Genomic DNA, 21,267 nt, shown 5'->3' with positions numbered 1-21,267 from the left:
TTTCCCCTTTGCTTCTTCCAGTGTACTGCAGTGGTCTAGTGTAGACTTTGCAGAAAGGGAGAGTTGTGAGTTGCTCTGAAATTCATTTACCACAAGTCTTTTTTTTTTTTTTTTAAGATTTTATTTATTCATGAGAGACACACAGAGAGACAGGCAGGGAGCCCCATGTGGGACTTGAACCCCAGGCCCGAGATCATGCCCCGAGCCAAAGGCAGACACACTCAACTACACTCAACTACTGAGCCACCCAGGCATCCCTACCACAAGTCTTTTTGTTCAGAAAGCTTTCTGCCCTTGACATCATTTGATGGCAATTAGAGTCATCGTTCTTCACTGCCAGGAGTAGTACATCTCCTATACTATGTTGTCAGAGCCACAGTGATCTGTAATGTAGTAGGCACTAGAGTGCAATACTAGGGACTCTTGGAGCTTCCGTTTTGTTAGTGTGGTCCCTGGAAAGGAATTGGCAACTAAATTTTGAGGCAGAGCCAGATTGACTAATTTTGTTTATTTTTCTTGGCAGCAGTCACAGAATAATGATGGTTGTGAAATAATCTCATTATATGGTTATTATTTAATGTAATTTGATTCACGAAACTTAGTTTTCTAAGATGAGTTCATCTCAATATTTTTTTTCTGAATAGCATGGTAATGTAATATACTCCTGTCCCGAAGAAATCATTAAATTCTGGCTGGTGCCCAGATAGCCATTATGCCAGTTGACCAAACTTGGATTTCAGAGGAGAGTATGTTTGGGATGACTTCTTTAACTTACTGATGATGCTGTATTGCTATTGTAATCATTAATTTCTTATTTCTCTTTAAGTTGCTAAAAGCCTTGTCCTATCTTACAAAAATTTTGAAATGTAATATGGTTATATTGTTTTTTAAGGTAGAAGAAGGCTGTTTCCCATAAAATTTCCTAAGGCATAATTATAATAATTATCCCATTGATTTTACCAGAGATTGGGTTCTGGACTTGGTCTTACAGGCCCTGAAAATAAATTTTGTCATTTAAGGAGATCGGATCATTGTAGAGGCAAAATAAAATTAAATCTAGTACTGATGGATGAAATGAGAACATGGATTTGTTAAATTACAATAAGATATGGTAAACTGTCACAGAAATTTTATATGGCCTTCATGACAAGCCCATTTTCTCCTAGAAGAGAATCATATGTAGAAAGCCTGCTTGATATGAATGGAACTAGAAAAGAGAAAGTTAGGTAAATTAAATATTTATTGGTTTTAAATTAATATAGTGAATTCATGTATCTCCATGATAAGGGGTAATCTTGCCAATAAGTAGTGCTAAAGATTGTTTTGTGACCATATCACTCTCTCTTTCCCTCCTCCTTTGACTTTTTTAAGCTTTCACTAACTAGCTTTTGGACTCTGGCTTCTGTTCCCACCTATCACTCTCCTGAAATTAACTATTGCTGAAGTTACTAATGACCCTAATCAAATACCTTGGTATGGTAAGGATCTAATTATGATACAAAAAGCAGAAATATGAAGACTAATAACGTGTTTAGTAATTAATATCAAAATAATATCAATAAATTTGTATATTTAAAATGGAAGGCAGATAGCATATAAGGAAAGCATATAAGGAAAGGCAGATAGCATATAAGGAAAAAGTATTATGACAGAGGAGGGCTAACATCTCATAAAGAGAGGGCTTTTACAAATTAATAAAAAGACTATTCCATGAGAAAATGAACAAAGAACATGAATGAGTAGTTCAAAAAAGAAAAAAATACAAGTGTTCAATAAGTCTGGAAGAATTTTTCTAATTAACTGATAAGCAAAAGAAAATAAAAACAAGACACCATTTCTCTGTCAAATGTAGTAACAACAGCAACAAATAGTGACACAGTGCTTACTCTGTGCTGTGCGCTGTTCTACAGTATAATACTAAAATTAATCCTCCCAACAGTGCTATGAGTGTGTACTGTTATCCACATTTTACAGATGAACAAACTGAGGTACATAAAGCTGAGTAACTTGTCCAATGTCACATAACAAAAAAGTGATAAAGTCAAGATTTTTTTTTTTTAAATTTTTATTTATTTATGATAGTTACAGAGAGAGAGAGAGGCAGAGACACAGGCAGAGGGAGAAGCAGGCTCCATGCACCGGGAGCCCGATGTGGGATTCGATCCCGGGTCTCCAGGATCGCGCCCTGGGCCAAAGGCAGGCGCCAAACCGCTGCGCCACCCAGGGATCCCTAAAGTCAAGATTTAAATCCAGGCTTCCTGACTGAAAAGTTTTAGTGCTTGTTAGCTACTATCCTATATGGCTTCTCTGAAATTTTAATAAATAATAACTAGGGATTCTTAGGTAGCTCAGTGGTTGAGCGTCTGCGTTTTCAGCTCAGGTTGTGATCCTGGAGTCTTGGGACCGAGTTCTGCAAGGGGCCCCCTGCATGGAGCCTGCTTCTCCCTCTGCCTATGTCTCTGCCTCTCTCTCTCCCTCTCTCTCTGTGTCTCTCATGAATAAATAAATAAAATCTTTAACAAATAACAATAACCAGTGTTAAAAGGATATCTAGAATAGGCACTTTTATACACTGCTGGTTAGAATATAAGTAGACATTTCTGTAAGACAGTTAAGCTCTGTGTTCCAGAATTTTAACGTGTGCATATTCTTTGAACAAATAATTTATCCTAAGGAAATCCTGATAATAACTACATAAAAATTTTATCTAAAGTTAATCCTGATAATAAGTACATAAAAATTTTATCTAAAGTTCTTCTGTAATAGCAAACAATGTAAACAATTTAAATGTCTAATAAGACAATTAGTTGGATAATTTTGGGAAATGGATTCTTATTGAGGATAATAGAGTAATGCTGCTAATTAATTCACATAGGAAAACGTTAATCTCTTGTTCCATATACATTAAGTATAGACAGTATTTGACTTTCTGAAACGTTCTTATAAAATTGAAATGTCACTATTTTTCTCTTTTTAGCTCATGGTTATATGTCACATGAGTAAAAATAAGATAAAGTTCATTTAACTTTGAGTAAAGATTTTATTTATTTTTATTTTTTATTTTTTTTAAATGAGATTTCTTTTTTTTTTTTAAAGATTTTATTTATTTATTCATGAGAATACACAGAGAGGAGAGAGAGAATGAGGCAGAGACACAGGCAGAGGGAGAAGCAGGCATCATACAGAGAGCCTGAGGTGGGACTCGATCCAGGGTCTCCAGGATCACACCCTAGGCTGTAGGCGGCACTTAACCGCTGAGCCACCGGGGCTGCCCCCAGTAAAGATTTTAAATATCTTTTTTTTTTAAGTAAGCAAATTACTAAAGAATTAGAATTGAATTAAACATGTAATTGTTAAGGAAGACATGTTTCATCTCTGCTAACTTATTTTTTTTTAATTTCTAGTATATCTGTTAAGATGCCTTAGAAAAAGAATCATGGAGAAGTATGTTAGACTACAGAAGATTGGAGAAGGTTCATTTGGAAAAGCCATTCTTGTTAAATCTACAGAAGATGACAGACAATATGTTATCAAAGAAATTAACATCTCAAGAGTAAGTATATTTTTTCATTTGGTTATTCAACACATAGCCTGCTTTCAATAGTGCTCATCATTAGAGAATAAAAACAACAACAACCCAGCAACACGTAACCTAAAGTGAAAGACTGCCATAATCCCCAAGAGACCACTAATTTTAGAATAGTCTGTATATCTTTTCAGATTTTTCCCTATGATATCTGCTTGTGTTTATGTGTTTGTTTTAAAAAAATACAACACACCTACTGTTCTGTAACTTAATCTAGTTTGAACATTTTAAAATGTTTTTACTTGTGGATTCAACTCAGTCTTTATTTTGTTATTTGAGCTGTGCTTTATTGGTACTGTTTTTAACCACTCTCATTGATGGTCTTTTAGATTGTTTATTGATGGTTTAATTTAATATTTTTTTCTGTCTCGTTTAAGATGTCCAATAAAGAAAGGGAGGAATCAAGAAGAGAAGTTGCAGTGTTGGCAAACATGAAGCATCCAAATATTGTTCAGTATAGAGAATCATTTGAAGGTCAGATAAATTTTGCAATAGAGTTCAAAAGAACTAAGCCATGTGACAACATTTGGGTATTTTACTTATTTATAATGTATTTTCAGGAAGGAAAGTATATCATTTTCCACTCAATACATATTCAAATGTATATCAGCATGATTCTAGGGTAATACTAATGTTACTGATGGGAGAGTCTGCATTGTGTAAATGAAGTGTCAGTTCTTGGATTCCAGCTAAATGCATGCTTTGCTTAGTGGTTCACATCTTCATTATTGTGTTTTTGTTAAACTCATAGTCATTTTCTTTTTTTTTTTTCATAGTCATTTTTTAACATGCAAGGAGGCTTTCCCACTTAGAGTCTTTTTGCCCCAATTTCAAGGATTTTTTTATGTGGTGGGTTTTATTTGTGGGTTTCGAAGCTGTTTTTCCATTATTGTGTAAGCCCGTTGGTGATAATGGTAGAGTCTTATATTTCTGTATCCTTGGTATCTTGTGCAAAGTGCCTGGCACATAGTGGGCACTTGGATGTTTGAATGTTTGAAGGAATACAAAACAGATTAGTACTTGCTTTGTGGCGAAAAACTTTTTTGTTAACCTTAGATTTTAAGTAGTATTTATCTCAAAATTAATAGTAGATATATAAGGAGCAAAAAACATTACAGTTTATGTACTAAAGCTTAAACATTTTATCTTCGAATTGTTTCTTCATCCCTTTCTCAGATCCTATTTAACCATCCATGTCTCTCACACACATACACACACACTCAACCTTTTTTTTTTTCTTTTGATAGTTTTATTTAGTTTTGATATGTGCATCTGGTACGAAATTCAAATGTTATATATCAAGAAAAAGTTTGTTCTCTATTTCTATCTTTGAGCCACCTGTTTTGTGTCTCCAGAGTTAACCATGTTACCAGTATTTGTATTTCAGAAATATTTGAAGCATTAATAAGCCTCTCTATTCTGTTCCATTAATGTATTATGTTTAATTATGTTCCATAATGTATGTCTGTTTTTGTGCCAGTACCATACTGTTTTGATTACTATAGCTTTGTAGTATATCTTGAAATCTGGGATTGTGATACCTCCAGTTTTGTTCTTTTCCTTTTTTAAAAGAGAGGCTGCGAGTGCAGGGAAGGAGCAGAGAGAGAGGGACAAGCAGAATCCCTGTTGAGCATGGAGCCAGATGTGGGGCTTGATCCAACAACTTTGAAATCATGACCTGAGCTGAAACAAGAGTCAGATCTTAACCTCCTGAGCCATCCAGGCAGCCCTGTTCTTTTTTAAGATTGCTTTGGCTATTTGAAGTCTTTTGTGGTTTCATACAAATTTTAGGATTGCTTGTTCTAGTTTTATGAAAAATACTGTTAGTATTTTGATAGAGATTGCATTAAATCTGTAGATTGCTTTGGTGGTATGGACATTTTAGCAATATTTGTTCTTCTAATTTGGGTGTTATGGATGTCTTAATATTCTTCTAATCTAATTTGTTCTTCTAATGGAATATCCATTTTTTTGGTGCTATCTTCAATTTTTTTTCATCAGTGTTTTATAACTGTCTTTTTCTAAAAAAAAAAGATTTCTTTATTTTGAGAGAGAGAGTGAGCAGGGGAAGAGGGAGAGAGAGAATCTCAAGTAGACTTCCCGCTGATCATGAAGTGTGACATGGGACTCAATCTTACAGTCCTGAGATCACAATCTGAGCTGAAACCAATAGTCCAGCACTCAACCAGCTGTGCCACTCAGGTGCCCAATTAGTGTTTTATAGTTTTCAGAGTACAGATCTTTTACCTTCTTGGTTAAGTTTATTCCTAGATACTTTATTGTTTGTGGTACAATTGTAAATGGGATTGTTTTCTTAATTTCTCTTTCTGCTACTTCATTATTAGTGTATAGAAATGCAATGGATTTATGTATTTTGATTTTGTATCCTGTGAGTCCTTACTGAATTCATTTATCAGTTCTAGTTTTTTGGTGGAGTCTTTTGGGTTTTCTTTTTATAGGATCATGTCATCTGCAGATAGTGAATGTTTTTCTTTTCCAGTTTGGATGCCTTATATTCCTTTATCTTGTGTGATTGCTGTGGCTAGGACTTCCAGTACTATGTTGAATAAAAGTGGTGAGAGTGGACATCCTTGTTTTGCTCTTGACCTTAAGGAGAAAAGCTCTCTGTTTTTCACCATTGAATATGATGATAGCTATGGTTTTTTCATATATGGCCTTTATTATGTGTGTTATGTTCTCCCTAGACCTGCTTTGTTGAGGGCTTTTATCATGAATGGATGTTGTACTTTGTGAAATGCTTTTTCTGCACCTATTGAAATGATCATATAATTTTTATACGTCCTCTTGTTGACATGATGTATCATGTTAATTGATTTGCAAATATTGAGCCATCCTTGTGTCCCAGAAATAAATCCCACTTGGTTGTAGTGAATGGTTTTCTTAATGTAGTGTTGGTTTCTGTTTGCTAATACTTGAGGATTTTTATATCTATGTTCATCAGAGATATTAGCTTGTAGTTTTCGTTTTTTGTCGTATCTTTATCTGGTTTTAGTATCATGGTAATGCTGACCTCATAGAATGAATTTGGAAGCTTTCCTTCCTTTCCTGTTTTTTGGAATAGCTTGAGAAAAATAGATTTTTAACTCTTTAAATGTTTGGTAGAATTCATCTGTGAAGCTGTCTCATCCTGGACTTTTGTTTGCTGGGAGTTTTCTGATCACTGATTCAGTTTCATTGCTGGCACTTGGTCTGTTCGGATTTTCTTTTTCTTCCTTATTCAGTTTTGGGAGTTTATGTGTTTCTGGGAATTTGTCCATTTTTTCTAGATTGTCCAATTTGTTGGCAGATAATTTTTTTTGTTATTTCTCTTCTTTCATTTCTGATTTTTTTTATTTGTCTCTTTTCTTGATGAGTCTGGCTAAAGTTTTATCAATTTTGTTGATCTTTTCAGAGCACCAACACCTGGTTTCACTGATCCGTTGTGTTTTTTTTTTCTTTTTTTAGTTTCTATATTTTTTTATTTCTGCTCTAATCTTTATTACTTCTATCCTTCTGGTTTGGGGTTTTGTTCTTTTTTTCCTAGCTCCTTGAGATGAAAGATTAGGTTGATTATTTGCGATTGTTTTTACTTCTGGAGGTGGGCCTCTATTTCTATAAATCCCTTTTAGAGGAGTTTTTGCTGCATCCCAAAGATTTTAGACCATTGTGTTTTAAATTTCATTTGTCTTCATGTATGTTTTGATTTTCTCTTTGATTTCTTGGTTGACTCATCCATTGCTTAGTATTTAACCTGCATGTATCTGTTAAATCTGTTCTTTCCAGATTTTTTCTTGTGATTGATTTCTAGTTTCATATCATTATAGTCAGAAAAGATGAATTTGTTGAAACTTGCTTTGTGCCTTAATATATGATCTTTTCTGGAGAGTGTTCCATGTGCACTTGAAAAGAATGTGTATTCTGTTGTTTTAGAATGAATTGTTCTGTTAGATCCATTTGGTCCAATGTACCATTCAAAGCCACTGTTTCCATGTTTATTTTCTGTTTGGATGATCTATCCATTGATGTAAGTGCAGTGTTATAGTCCCCTACTGTTATTGTATTACTCTTGACTACTTCATGTTTTTAGCTTCTTTTCCTTTTGTCTTTGATAGCTTCCATGTTGGGTGCATAAATATTTACAATTGTTATATTTTCTTGTTGGATTGTTCCTTATATGATTTTATAGTGATCTTATCTCGTTACAGTCTTTGTTTTAAAAATCTAGTTTGTCTGATGTAAATATTGCTACCCCAGCTTTCTTTTCACTTCCCTCTCTATGATAAATGCTTTTCTCTCCTTTTGCTTTCAATCAGCATGTGCCTTTAGTGAGTCCTAAGTGAGTCTTATCTTAAGTGAGTCTCTTGTAGGCAGCATATAGATGGTTCCATTTTTATCCATTCCATGACCCTGTGTCTTTCGATTGTTTAGTCTATTTACAGTCAGAGTATTTGTAGGTATGTACTTACGGCCGTTTTGTTGCTTATTTTGTGGTCGTTTTTGTGGTTCTTCTGTCTTCCTTTCTTGTTTGTTCTCTTCTTTCATAATTTCTTGACTTTCTTTAGTGATAAACTTGGATTCCTTTCATTTTATTTATTTGCATATCCATTGCTGTTTTTTGATTTGTGGTTACAGTTAGGTTTATATATAAAATCCTATGCAATTTAGCAGTCTGTATTAACTTGATGGTTACTTAGTTTTGAACCCATTCTTTACTCTTCTCCCCCCCTCCCATATTTTAGATATATGGTGTCACATTTTACATTTTTAAAAAAATTTTCTGAATCCCTTGACTGATTTTTACACATATACTTATTTTTGTGCTTCCCTATTTTTCTTACTCCTACTTAAGGTCTTTCCATTCAGTACCCTTTAATGTGTTTTGTAGGGCTGGTTTAGTGGTCAAGAATTCCTTTAACTTTTGTTTGGGAAACTCTCCATCTGTCCTTCTTTCTTTCTTTCTTTTTTTTTTTTTTTAAAGACTTTATTCATTTATTCATGTGAGACAGAGAGAGAGAGAGAGAGAGAGAGAGAGGCACGCAGAGACACAGGCAGAGGGAGAAGCAGGCTTCATGCAGGGAGACTGACGTGTGACTCGATCCCAGTTCTCCAGGATTAGGCCCTGGGCTGAAGGCAGCACTAAACCAGAGCCACCCGGGCTGCCCCTGTCCTTCTATTCTGATGATAGCTTCCTAGGTGGAGTATTCTTGGCTGCAGATTTCTTTCAGCAGTTTGAATATATTATGTCATACCCTCCAGCCTGCAAAGTTCCTGCTGAAAAATGCCTTGATAGTCTTACGGGGTTTCCCTTTTTATGTAATTGTCTTCTCTTGCTGTTTTTGTTTTGTTTAGTTTTAATTTAACTTATTTATTCATGAGAGACACAGAGTGAGTTAGGGACATCGGCAGTGGAGAAGCAGGCTCCCTGCAGGGAGCCTGATGTAGGACTCAATCCCAGGACCATGACTTGAACCAAAAGCAGATGCTCAACCACTGCACCACCCAGTGCCCCATGTTTGTTTGTTTGTTTGTTTAAAGGTCTATTTATTTTGGAGTGAGCATACATGCATGGTAGTAGGGTAGGGGCAGGGGAGAGAATCCTCAAGCAGACTCCTTGCTGCTTGATATTGCGTTGGATCTCCCACCATCTATGACATCACAACCTGAGCTGAAACCAAGAGTCAGACACTCAACCATCAGGCGCCCCTTATCTTGCTGTTTTGTAACGTTTCTCCTTATCACTACTTTTTGCCATTTTAATTATGTGTTGTGGGGTAGACCTTCTTATGTTGATTTTTGTTGGGGGCTCTTTGTACTCCCTGGATCTGGATTTCTGTTTCCTTTGCCAGTTGAGGGAAATTTGCAGATATTTTATCTTCACATACATTTTCTTTCTTTTTTTTTTTAATTTTTATTTATTTATGATAGTCACCCAGAGAGAGAGAGAGAGAGGCAGAGACATAGGCAGAGGGAGAAGCAGGCTCCATGCAGCGAGCCTGACGTGGGATTCGACCCCGGGTCTCCAGGATCGCGCCCTGGGCCAAAGGCAGGCACCCAACCGCTGCGCCACCCAGGGATCCCTTCACATACATTTTCTGCTACTGTGTCTCTCTCTTCTCCATCTAGGATCCTTATAATGTGAATTATTAATTATCCTTGATTGTGTCACTGACACAAAAGATGTGTCCATCTTTTATTATTTTTCCTCTCTCCTGTTTGATTGCTTTCCATTACTCCTAGTCACTGATCCATTCTTCAGCTTCCTCTAGTCTACTATTTATTACATCTAGTGTATTTTTTTTCAAAGATTTCTTTATTTTAGAGCATTTGTGTGCACTAGTGTGGGGAGGGGCAGAGGGAGAGAATCTTAAAGCAGACTACCTGCTGAGTGGAGAGCTGATGCGGGGCTCAGTCTCATGACCCATGAGATCATGACCTGAGCTGAAACCAAGCATTAGACAATCAACCAACTGAGCCACCCAGACCCACAACATCTAGGGTATTTTTTTTTTTTAAGATTTTATTTATTTATACACGAGAGACACACAGAGAGAGAGAGAGGCAGAGACACAGGCAGAGGGAGAAGCAGGCCCCATGCAGGGAGCCCGACGTGGGACTCGATCCTCTGTCTCGAGGATCACGCCCTGGGCTGAAGGCGGCGCCAAACCGCTGGGCCACCCAGGCTGCCCTAGGGTATTTTTTAATTTAAGTTACTGAGTTTTTCATCTCTGATTGATTCTTTTTTGTTTTCTATTTATATATTGAGTCTCACTGAGATCCTCCACTCTTCTCAAGTCCAGTGAACATCTCTATGATTATTATTTTAAATTCTCTGTCAGGCAAATTACTTATCTGTGTTTGGTTAGGTCTCTTGCAGTGATTTTTGTTCTGTGTGTTCACTGAGGACGTATTCCTGTGACTCCTCATATTTTCTCTCTATGTCTGTTTCTGTTATGTTAGGGAAGTCAGCTACTTTTTTGGCTCTTGAAAGTATGAAGAATATACTTATGAAGAATAGTTCTTGTAGTGCCATGCAGTGCAATGTCCCCTGTTCACCAGAACCTGACATTTCAGGGTGTCTCATAAGTGATATATATACCATACTGTTGTGGCTGAGCTGCGTTTGTCTTTAATTCAATTTCTGCAATGCTTCTCTTTGCCTACTGTTGGCAGGGTTTGGTCCCTGTGTTGTTGGTAGGCCGGTCTGGGGCCACCTTGGGTTTGAGTTGAGTCAGACCTTGCATTTACTAGCGATGCAGGAACATCAGAATGCAGTGAGCTGTCCCTTGTTTTCTCCTGAGAAGCTTTCCTTGGTGAGCGCAGCTTGTAGTCAGATCAGGTGTCTCTCCAGCCGACTCTTGGGGCACAATCAATCTGATGTGTGTAGTTATCCTTCCCTGTCTCTTGGGCGTGAATCTCTTTGAAGGGTTGCTAGCCCCTCTTGGGACTGCTTTCAACCTGCCAGGCTTACAGCTTTGCTTTGAATGGGCTCTAGCCAGGGACATATAGGAAGGGGTAGGTCTGCAGGAGAATGTGGGTACAGGGTGCAGGGTGTTAGCAAGATTTGTGTGGCTCTGCTGTTGGAGGAGACCTGGAAGAAGGCCTGGCTTGAGGGGATGTGCCACCACAACGTGGGCAGGATGTGTTGTTAGCAAGCTAGGTGGAGAATGTTGACTGCACTGGTTCTTGAAGATGCAGCCTACCAGTTCTGCTCTGAGAGGTCTCCCAACCTCCCTGCCCCCCCTGCAAGCACACTCTGAGATTGGTAAACTACTCCCCCTCCCTTATGCCTCAGGATTTTTCAAAGTGCTGCTTCTGTGCTGCATTTCTGCTGAGCTTTTTGTTTTGTTGTCTCTTTAAGGGTGGGGACAGTTTGCTATTGCTCTCCCAGTTTCCCCCAAAACCCAGGATGCTGATTTTTAATGTTAAGCCCTGCTGATTATAAGAACTCATGAAATTATGTCCCTCTTGTTTTTAAAGCCAAATGTTATAGGCATTCATCTTCCCTGTGTAGGTTCCCAGGGCTTGGGGTTAGGGTCTGTTTCTTTCCCCTCCACAGCATGGGTGTCCCTCCTGCAGATAATCCCATGGGTCCATTTAGCTCCTGACGCATCTCCACCCTTCCTACCCTCTTCCATGTGCCCTGTTCCCTACATTTAGCTGTGGAGTCTTCCAGTCGTTTTCCGGGTCATTTACACTGTTATCTAATTGTATCCGTGGGAGGAGATGAGGCGAGGATCCTCCTACTCTACCATCTTCTTTAGACATGCCCACGAGTTATACAGAATCTGTTAGCTCAGTCATATGGATTTCCAATCCATGACACATTAGAAGCTGTTTATCAAAAAGCAGATATAAGCCTATAGGTAACAAAAACACTACCACAAGGTGCAAGAAACAAGTAGCTCAGAGTAGTAAGGGAAGTGAAGACTGTTCTTTGAATTGCAGTTGTCTCACTAGTAATTAAGTGGTAAGTAGTAAGTAGTGGTTTAGTAAATGTTAGAAGTGATACCTCTTCCTAATTTATGCAGAATAAGCGTAGTATTAGTCTTATATAAGAATAAAGGTGGAGGGAAATATGAAAAGTTCTTTTCTAGTCCTGTCTACCCATGGGAAGAGTCACAGAAGACTCCCTCTGTGGACTGAGACAAAAAGGGGAATAAAGTGTTGCCCTATTTATGTTATTCACAGATTATTACAATTTTTAAAAATAGAAGTAAAAGAAAGCTCCAGGAGTGTACAATCTTAGTCACTGTTGAATCCTCAGAGGTCACTGCAACATCTATTATTCGTTTAATAAGTAATTAAGAGAATGAAACAAAGCTGAAAAGTAATGGTTAATTGAAAACTAAGTTATAACCCATCTTTGACAAATTGGAAAACGTTTTTATAGATGATGTTTAAGGAAATATATCTTTAAATGAAACCAAGTTTGTCTCCATTTTGTCTATATTCAGAGATACCTAGATCAATGTGGATACTGCTATTCTATAAGCTGCTGTATTCTTAGTAGAAAATCAACAATAGAGCTACCTGTTAATGCAGGTTATTGTATAATCTATATGAACAGCATACCTTGATTTTGCACTCTGATTCCTTAAGTACTTTTACTTTATGCTTTTGACATATGTTTTAAAAAATGTAATATTTATATTTTGTAGAAAATGGCTCTCTCTACATCGTGATGGATTACTGTGAAGGAGGTGATCTGTTTAAACGAATTAATGCTCAGAAAGGCATTTTGTTTCAAGAGGATCAGGTGAGTTAGCATGTAGGAGATTGAGTCTTATTCTGTGTTATTCAGAAGCAATTCAAGGTTTATATATGTATTTATTTGTAACTACAAATTCTTAATTGTAATTACTAGGACCCTTTGGTATCCTATCAGTCACATTTCTGTTTTGTTTTGTTTTTTATTTTTTTTCACATTTCTGTTCTAATTAGCTTCTACCTTAGTGATTTCCCCATCTCATTTCTTGTCTGTAATGATATTATTTTATTTGTAATATATGTTATATCCTTTGTGTGTATAAATACACATATATGTATATAACTTAATTATCCATTATAACTAGTTAACTATCCTATATTCTATCTGGCTTTCTGCTGTCAGACCATATTTTCCTAAAATATGGCTTTCCTAGGTAATTCCAGCTCTGGAAGCTTTGCACTGGTAACTGCATTAAATCAAATCTCTGTTTTGACCTCAAGGATCTCTAATATATGACCATATCCTACCTAAGCAGTCTCATTTTTTTCTAGTATTACCTCATGTGCACCTGTTTCCGTTTATTTAACAGATAGTCATTGAGCATTCATTTTGTGTTAGGTGCTGTTTGTGTTAGGGATACATATTTATACATCTCATTCTTCTTCCTATGTATTTATTCTATTATTTCTCTTATTTGGTAACATTTTCCTGCCAACTCTCTTACTAATTTTCCACCAACTTTGTTTTTTTTACAGCTCAGCTAAAGTCCCAGCCTTCCCTTTGATTTTCCATAACCACTCTAATCTTCCAGGATCTTTTCCTTCTCTAAATTTCTATTGGATTTCTCATTATCACCCATTCCTAATTTTACATAAGGGAATGGGGAAGCACTGTGTTAGGAGTGTTGTGTTTGTTGTCTCTCTTAAAGTTTATAATCTCCATGAATTAGTATAATTTTCTTTATTTAATAGATAAGAAATTAATAGAGGTTAAGTAGCTTGCCCCAAATCACATAGTCTGCATTTGAACCTACTTCTGTCTAACTCTAAAATTTAAATATTTGTTTACAAACTTAAATTGTAAAATTTTTGAAAGGTTCAGAAATGGAAATAATTCTCTGCCCACTCTTCTATCCCTGAAGATTATTATTGTTTTTCAGTTCGGTGCATTCTTCTAGACTTCCTTTTTAATACTTGTACATGTACTTATTTATATACATCAAGACACACATATTCCGAAATGGGATATAATATATATAGCCTACTCTATAGGTAGAGTAGTATATATAGTCTACTTTATAGGTTTGAATAATCAAACCTATAAATAGAACAAACTGATGGTTATATGGGGAAGGGTGGAGAGAGAGTAGGCCAAAATGAGTGAAGAGCAAGCAGTAAGAGAGAGATACAGGCTTCCATTTGTGGAATGAGTAAGTCATTGGAATAAAAGGCACAGAATAGTCCGTGATACTGTAATAGCAGTGTATGGGGACAAATGATAGCTATACTTGTGAACATAGAATAATGTACAATCCAAATCACTGTTGTACATCTGAAACTAATGTTGTAACACTCTATGTCAACTATACTCAAAAAATTTAGAAAGTAAGAAAAATGTTATTTATAAGAGAAAAATGCAGCTTTCACTTAAAAAATTATCTTGATTATTGTCACGTCTGTCCGCATAGATCAGTTATATTAGTTTTAATAGCTTCATTATATCTTACTCTAGCAAAGCCTATGCTTTTTTGTTTTCGCTTTTACCTTCATATTCCATTTCCTTTTCATTTTCCTCCATAGGCAGCTATTCTAATGTCTTTAATAATATCTCTGTATTTTTACAAAATGGCTATCGTTGTCTTGTATTTTTGAACGCATACCTGTTGTGTTATATCTCATTTAGTTCTGCTTTTCTCCTGGTACTGTTTGTGATCCATCTGTTTTACTTTCTGTGCATTTGTTGCTTCTGCTATATAATGCTCCATTGGTATTCACTCAAGTCTACACTTTCACTGCATTGTGCAGTAATGTGTGCTGAATAATTTCACATCAGAATTTTTTCCCCAACAAGGTTATAATTTACAACAGAGATCACAGTTTTCACTAATGTCCTCTCAGGATACTTAGGAAAACTATGTCTATAAATAGGCATAACTAATCGATTGATAACACTGTGTAGATGGGGACTTTTAGCTTGTTGGCAATAATTTGATAATATGGTAAAGTTCTGGATCTTGAGTTATATTTTAGTTTAGTAGTATTGAATTGGGTAATGTCATATTTCTCACTTTATGTATTTCTTGTTTCCACAATCAAGCCTACTAGATAGAGTACAGAACTTCTGGTAAAACTTGGGTTTGAATCATTGTTCCTACTTATCAGCTTGGTAATTGTTATGTTCACAAATGACTGAACTGTTTTGAGACTATTAATTCATTTGCTAATAGGGATGTTCATACCACATAGCCAACTTCACTGTTGTGGTGAAGTCAAATAGTAATGTATGTTAGTGTACAGAGTGCTATATTTTATTAGAATTTATCTACTACCTTCCGTTGCTTGAGCTTCTGTTTATTCATTTCTTTATTGAACTTTAAAATGCTTACTATTAGATTTCATAACGTTCTCCTATAAAGTACATTGATACTCTGTGGGTCTGGTCCTTTTTTTTTTTGTGGGTCTGGTTCTGTAGTTGGATAAATGTTCTTGGCACATAATGATATATATGTATGTGTCTATATTATGTATTGTGTTATCCCAGAAATTATTATGGAGATCTACTCTATATGTTTTTTTATCCATCTCAGATTATTCCATTATAAACAATAAGAATTTGGCAAGTCTTTCTTTTAAGTTAATAGCATTTTTTCTGCTCTTCAGAATGGTGTTTTGTTAACATAAAGAAGAACATTATTTATTTTAGCTTATTCGAAATGGGAATTATTTAAAGAGAAACATCCTATTACTACTATATTCTACTATCTGGACATTGAAGCAGAAAAACGTAGAGGCCAGAGGCTATTTTTTTGTTTTAGAATGCAGGCTAGCATGAATCTGAGATGATTTTGTGCATTTCTAGAATAGAAATGAGGAGAGAAAGACCTCTGAAACAAGGTAATTCTCCAATTACTCAAGCCATTCTCTTCGGTGTGATACTTCCTTGTTTGCATCTTTACTGGACAAAAATTCAGAGTTAGGAAGCAATCTGAAAGTCTATGACTTTTAATCAGTAGTAAGCAATGAAGTGAACTAAACAATCTATGGATGGCCTTTGCCCACATAAATATGTAAAAGATTTCCCACTACATTTGCCTTATTTCCAAGTTTAGATACATTTCCTGATAGTCTACTCTCTTTTGATCATAGTTTTCATATATATATTTTTTTCAAAGGCAAGAGTCATCTCACAAGGGTTTGCTTTAATATTATGTTCAGTGAAAGTGTTAATTAAGCATGTAGGTACCTTGAGTTTGCTCTGAAAATCTAGAGCCCTACAATATTGGGCAACTACTAAGGCTGCAAAATTGATTTCTGTCCAGAAGTTTTCATAAAGATCTTGGATTAGATTTTTTTTTTAATTTATTTTCTCTTTTATCCTGAGGCCAGTAAACCAAACCTAGTACATTCTCCGGTAGATTTCACCTGTAGTACCTATAAATTTGGGTGATTTTCTTTATTCCTGAAGGTTTCCAAATCTGCTGTCGTTTTTGGCTACTGGCAAATGACCTTGCCACCTGTGATGCTGAGACCTTCTAAATTAGGTACTAGGGCAGTTTCCTGGCAGTACGATATAGGAATTGGCTCACATATATTTCTTAGTGTGGGCTTGTCATAACTGAATGAAAGTCGTTTTCAGTTCAGACATTCCAGGTATGGCCTTGATTGCACAGCTGATCATTTATATTGGTAAAAAGGAGTATACTTTTTTTTTTACTTTTTTAAAAAAATATTTATTCATGAGAAACATAGAGAAGCAAAGACATAGGCAGAGGGAGAAGCAGAGTCCCCGCAGTAAATAAATGCCCCCATAAATAAAATCTTGAAAGAACAAAAAAAGAATAATACCAGTCACATTCCAAACAAGTACCCACAATTTAATTTCATTTTATTCAGTTCATTCAGTCCTAGTAATTCTTATCTGGCCGGGTCTTGGGGCACTATGCTTTCATCATATATGTCAGCTTTTGGACCAAAAAAAATCTTAGAAATCTTGACTTAGTCCATTGTCCAATTTAAGCAGTGTCAGCTCTGAAGCTTGTAGCCAAGAGTCTATTTTTTGAATTGTCAGTAGTTCATTGTTCCTAGTACTATCCTTTCCAGGAGTCTCTGGTAAGGAAAAAATGAGACTGAAAGTCTGTGGTTAATTTATTATAGTAACCAATAATAGAATTTCTATATTCTCTTCTATAGAAATGTAAAATTTTCTATAGGGATATTTGATAAGAGCTTGATGAATATTTTCCTTAAGGATAAATATAGGTAGCAAAGTCACTGGCATGTATCTAGAACCTTCTCATAAAGCATACATTTTCTGAAATATTTATATTAATAATTCTTATGTAAACTTAACCCGGAAAAGGCTGAGCTTCTTTGTTGATTTGGCACGTCTTACCGTGTGGCTCTTACAACAATATTGAGCTAGTTAATCTATTAATAGTATATTTTCTAATACTATTACGTCCTTGAAAAATAATACTAGGTTATCTGTTTAATCAAAGTGACAAAATATCTAAAAATAAATATGGATCAAAAGGATTCTGGGAAGACGGTAGAGTAGGAAGCAGGAGAAATCTGTCTTTGCACCTACACAATTACAGTGGCAGAATCTATCAGATCAAACTATTTTGGATCTCTGGAGTATATTTTGTAGGCATATAATTTCTAGGTGAAAGTTTGAATAATAAATTGTAGTTATTTTCAATTTTAGCTCTTAGCTAGGCAGCAATGGTTGCTACCCAATTCCCACCTTCCAGCATCCAGGCAGTCAACTTGCATGCTTTCCAGAAACAGTCTGAATGGACCTTTGGAAACCAAGGTTGGCAAGGAGATCCATGTCCTCCAAATGTCAGGGATCTGTGCTCTGAATGTTAATTGCAATTTCTGATTGTGGAGGTGCAGACAAGGAGGTGGGCAGCCAGTGTTGTTGTACCTCCCCCATTGTTGCAAGCCCCACCCCTTCTTGCTGAGGTGACTTCCTGGAGATTTAAAGGGCCACTGCCTTTTTTTTCCCTTCTCCATTTCTCCTTTTTCCATTTTTGGAGACAGACTTTAAAAACTAAGGTATTCGAAAGCAGCCACATATATTAGAAAGGGAAATTAGAAAGTCACAGTGTATACCCAGAGAAAGATGAAGGCTCAGAAAAGACCTGAGAAGATTTTAAGTTTGCACCTCAGGCTGATTCTTGGCTCAGAGACACCATACAACAATTAGCAAAAATAGACAAGTTCAAGAAGAGTCTGATTTTCAGAATCACCATGTTATTAGAGTCTAGTCAACTGACTATTTTTCAAAGTCACAAGGCATATAAAGTAGGACAGTATGGCCCATTCAAAGGGAAAAAAATCAGCTAACAGAAACTGAAAAAGACCTGATGGTGGATCTACTAGACAAAGACTTTAAAATGTTGTCTTTCAGCTGCTCAAAGAGCTAAAGTAACACATAGAATAAGTTAAAAAAAAAAAAAGTATGGAAAAAATGAAAATATCAATAAAGATAAAAAAACTTAAACCAAAAAAAATATTCTAGAGCTGAAAAATACAGTAACTGAAATGAAAAATTTATTAGAGCGATTTAGAATCAGATTTGAACAGGAAGGAGAAAGAGTCGGTGAACTTGAATTTTAGACAATGGAAATTATTGAGTATGAAGAACAGAAAAGAAAGACTGAAGAAATAAGAACAGAGCATAAAGGACCTTTGGGGCATTATCAAGCTAATTTTTGCTTTGTGGAAGTCCCAGAAGGAATAGATAGAAAGGGGCAGAGCAAATATTTGAAGAATTAATAGCTGAGAACTCCCTGAATTTGGTAAAAGACTTGAATGTAAACATTCAAGAAACTCCACAAACTCCCAAGTAGGATGAACTGAACAAGATCCATACCTAGACAGATTAGAATCAAACTGTTGAAAGTCAAAGACAAACAATCTGGAAAGCAACATATTAAAGTGAGTCATCACATGTAAGAGAGGAGCCTCACCAAGATTTTCAGGAGATTTCTCACTTTGGAGGCCAGAAAACACTGGGCTGACACTTTCTTAACATTTTAGGATGTTAAATGTAATCCCCAATGGTGGCTGCAAAGAAAATAGATACAGAATATATACAAAAGGAAATGAGATGAACTTAAATGTTTCACTATAAAAAACTAAACACAAAAGAAAATAATAATGTAGAAAATGAGGGGTAAAAGAGCTATGAGGCATATTGAAAACCAGTAACAAAATGACAGAAATCCCTCCATATCAGTTGGCCTTAGAAAAGAAGGAAATTCAGAAATATACTACAATGTACAATACAAATACAATATGGATCAACCTGAGAACATTATGCTAGGTCAAATAAACTACCTACAAAAAGATGAATATCAAATGATTCCACTTATATGAGGTACTTAAAATTGTAGACCCAGAAAGTAGAATAGTGATTTCCAGGGACTAGGGGTAGATGCAATAGGTAGTTATTTAATGGGTATAAAGTTTAAGTTGTGCAAGATGAAAAAGAGCTCTGGAGTTGAATGGGTGGTGATGGTTGCAGAACAACATGAATGTACCTAATATCACTGAAGTATACATGCAAAAATGGTTAAAATGATGGATTTTGTATTGTGTGTTTTACTATAATTCTTTTTTTTTAATTTTTATTTATTTATGATAGTCACACAGAGAGAGGGAGAGAGAGGCAGAGACACAGGTAGAGGGAGAAGCAGGCTCCATGCAGGGAGCCCGACGTGGGATTCGATCCCGGGTCTCCAGGATCGCGCCCTGGGCCAAAGGCAGGCGCCAAACCACTGTGCCACCCAGGGATCCCTGTTTTACTATAATTCTAAAAATTGAAAACAAAATACATAAAGGCAGTACAATTATAAGGATCCCTAGCTCTCTCCTAGGTGAGAAACCTTTGTTCAAAAAAAAATAATCGAATGATAAAGTAAGCACAAATCAGAGAAAATTATTCTGGTGGCATAGACTATCTGCTTGCTGGACACATTACATAGAAGGTAAATAGTTCTTATTACCTCTTATTATTTCTAAAATCAGTCTACCATTCTAAAAAAGAGAAAGCCAAGTTTTATTTTTCTTTTAATATATTTAGCAATAAAAGTTTCTCAAACTTAGCATACTTTAGTAAAATTTTAAATGTCTCATTGCACAAAGAGACTTGAGTTTTGGATTAGAGAAGGTGGACTATGGTATTGTTTTAGTGATCTAAAAGCAATCTGTAGTAATCAAAATAACGTTGTATACATAAAACTAATTCAGACAAGCTTATAGTTATTATAAAGTGAGCAGGCTCACATTTTGTAAAATGTATTTGAAAGCCTTTGAACAAAAAAAATGCCATTATCCCTGCAGTATTTTATAATATTTTATTAATATGAATTAATATGTACAAAGAAGTGAAAAGGGGAGATTAGAAGCAGGGTTATAATTTAAGGGCCTTTCCTCTCACCCAACCTCACCTTAAGCAAACTCTAAGACTCTTCACTGGATAGACAGAGCCAATATGCCTATATGTATTCTCCTCAACTTTGTACTTTCCATCAGAATTTTGCCATGGAATCACCTCTTCTGTCTAGTTTTATCAACTCTAGGCTTAGTTGGCTATCCTTCTCTTGTGCTTCTTCATTCCTACTTGGGTAGGAATCAATAGTCTTTGCTAGGAGTCAGGAAACAATGGCCTGTGGGACAATCTCATACCACTGTCTGTATTTGTAAGTAAAGTTTCATTGAAACACAGTTATGTTTATTTGTATATAGTAATCTGTGGCTGCTTTTATCCTCAGTGGCATAGTTGAGTTGAGAGAGAGACAATATGGCCTGCAAAGCCTAACAGATTTACTTTCTGGCCCTTTACAGAATAAACTTGCTGACTCTTGGTCTGTGAGCTCTGTTATTACCTTTTGCCAATTCCTGCACCTATCAGGTATATTATTGGTGTTGGATATATTTTTGTCAAATTATAAAGTAATATAGATATGGTAAATATGGTAATGAAAAACCCTATCTGTAAAACGAGGCATGCATGGTTTCTAAGATGTGTTCTAGCTTACAGATAGAATGCATAAAAATAAGACCAAACAACTTATTTTTCATCTTTTGGTACTTTTTCCTAACCCCTCCCTAATTGAATTAATTGCTCTCTTAATGTATATATCACGATTATAAAACTTGTGCATTTTATTATAGGCATATTTATTTATAAATACATTTCAACCACCATGTGAACTCAAAGTCAGAGAACAGTTTTTCAGTTT

General features: G+C 35.7%; 1 protein-coding gene across 17 annotated transcripts in view; it reads left to right on the top strand.

Moving 5' to 3' along the window:
- The window catches only part of NEK1 (NIMA related kinase 1), a 230,825-nt gene that overhangs the window by 16,073 nt on the left and 193,485 nt on the right, over nucleotides 1-21,267 (top strand). For all 17 annotated transcript variants that reach the window (XR_013363014.1, XM_077868525.1, XM_077868526.1 and 14 more), the window contains exons 3-5: nucleotides 3,405-3,553; nucleotides 3,964-4,060; nucleotides 12,745-12,842. Coding sequence is in view for 16 of the 17 variants with exons in the window: in XM_077868525.1 (XP_077724651.1) it covers nucleotides 3,437-3,553; nucleotides 3,964-4,060; nucleotides 12,745-12,842 (312 nt within the window). In the remaining variant the exon portion in view is untranslated. The remainder of the gene's footprint in view (nucleotides 1-3,404; nucleotides 3,554-3,963; nucleotides 4,061-12,744; nucleotides 12,843-21,267) is intronic.

The sequence above is a fragment of the Canis aureus genome, chromosome 24 (assembly GCF_053574225.1).
Source record: "Canis aureus isolate CA01 chromosome 24, VMU_Caureus_v.1.0, whole genome shotgun sequence".
NCBI classification, from domain to species: Eukaryota; Metazoa; Chordata; class Mammalia; order Carnivora; family Canidae; genus Canis; species Canis aureus.
Note: the sequence above shows the minus strand (reverse complement) of the source record. Positions and strands in the feature narration are given on the sequence as shown.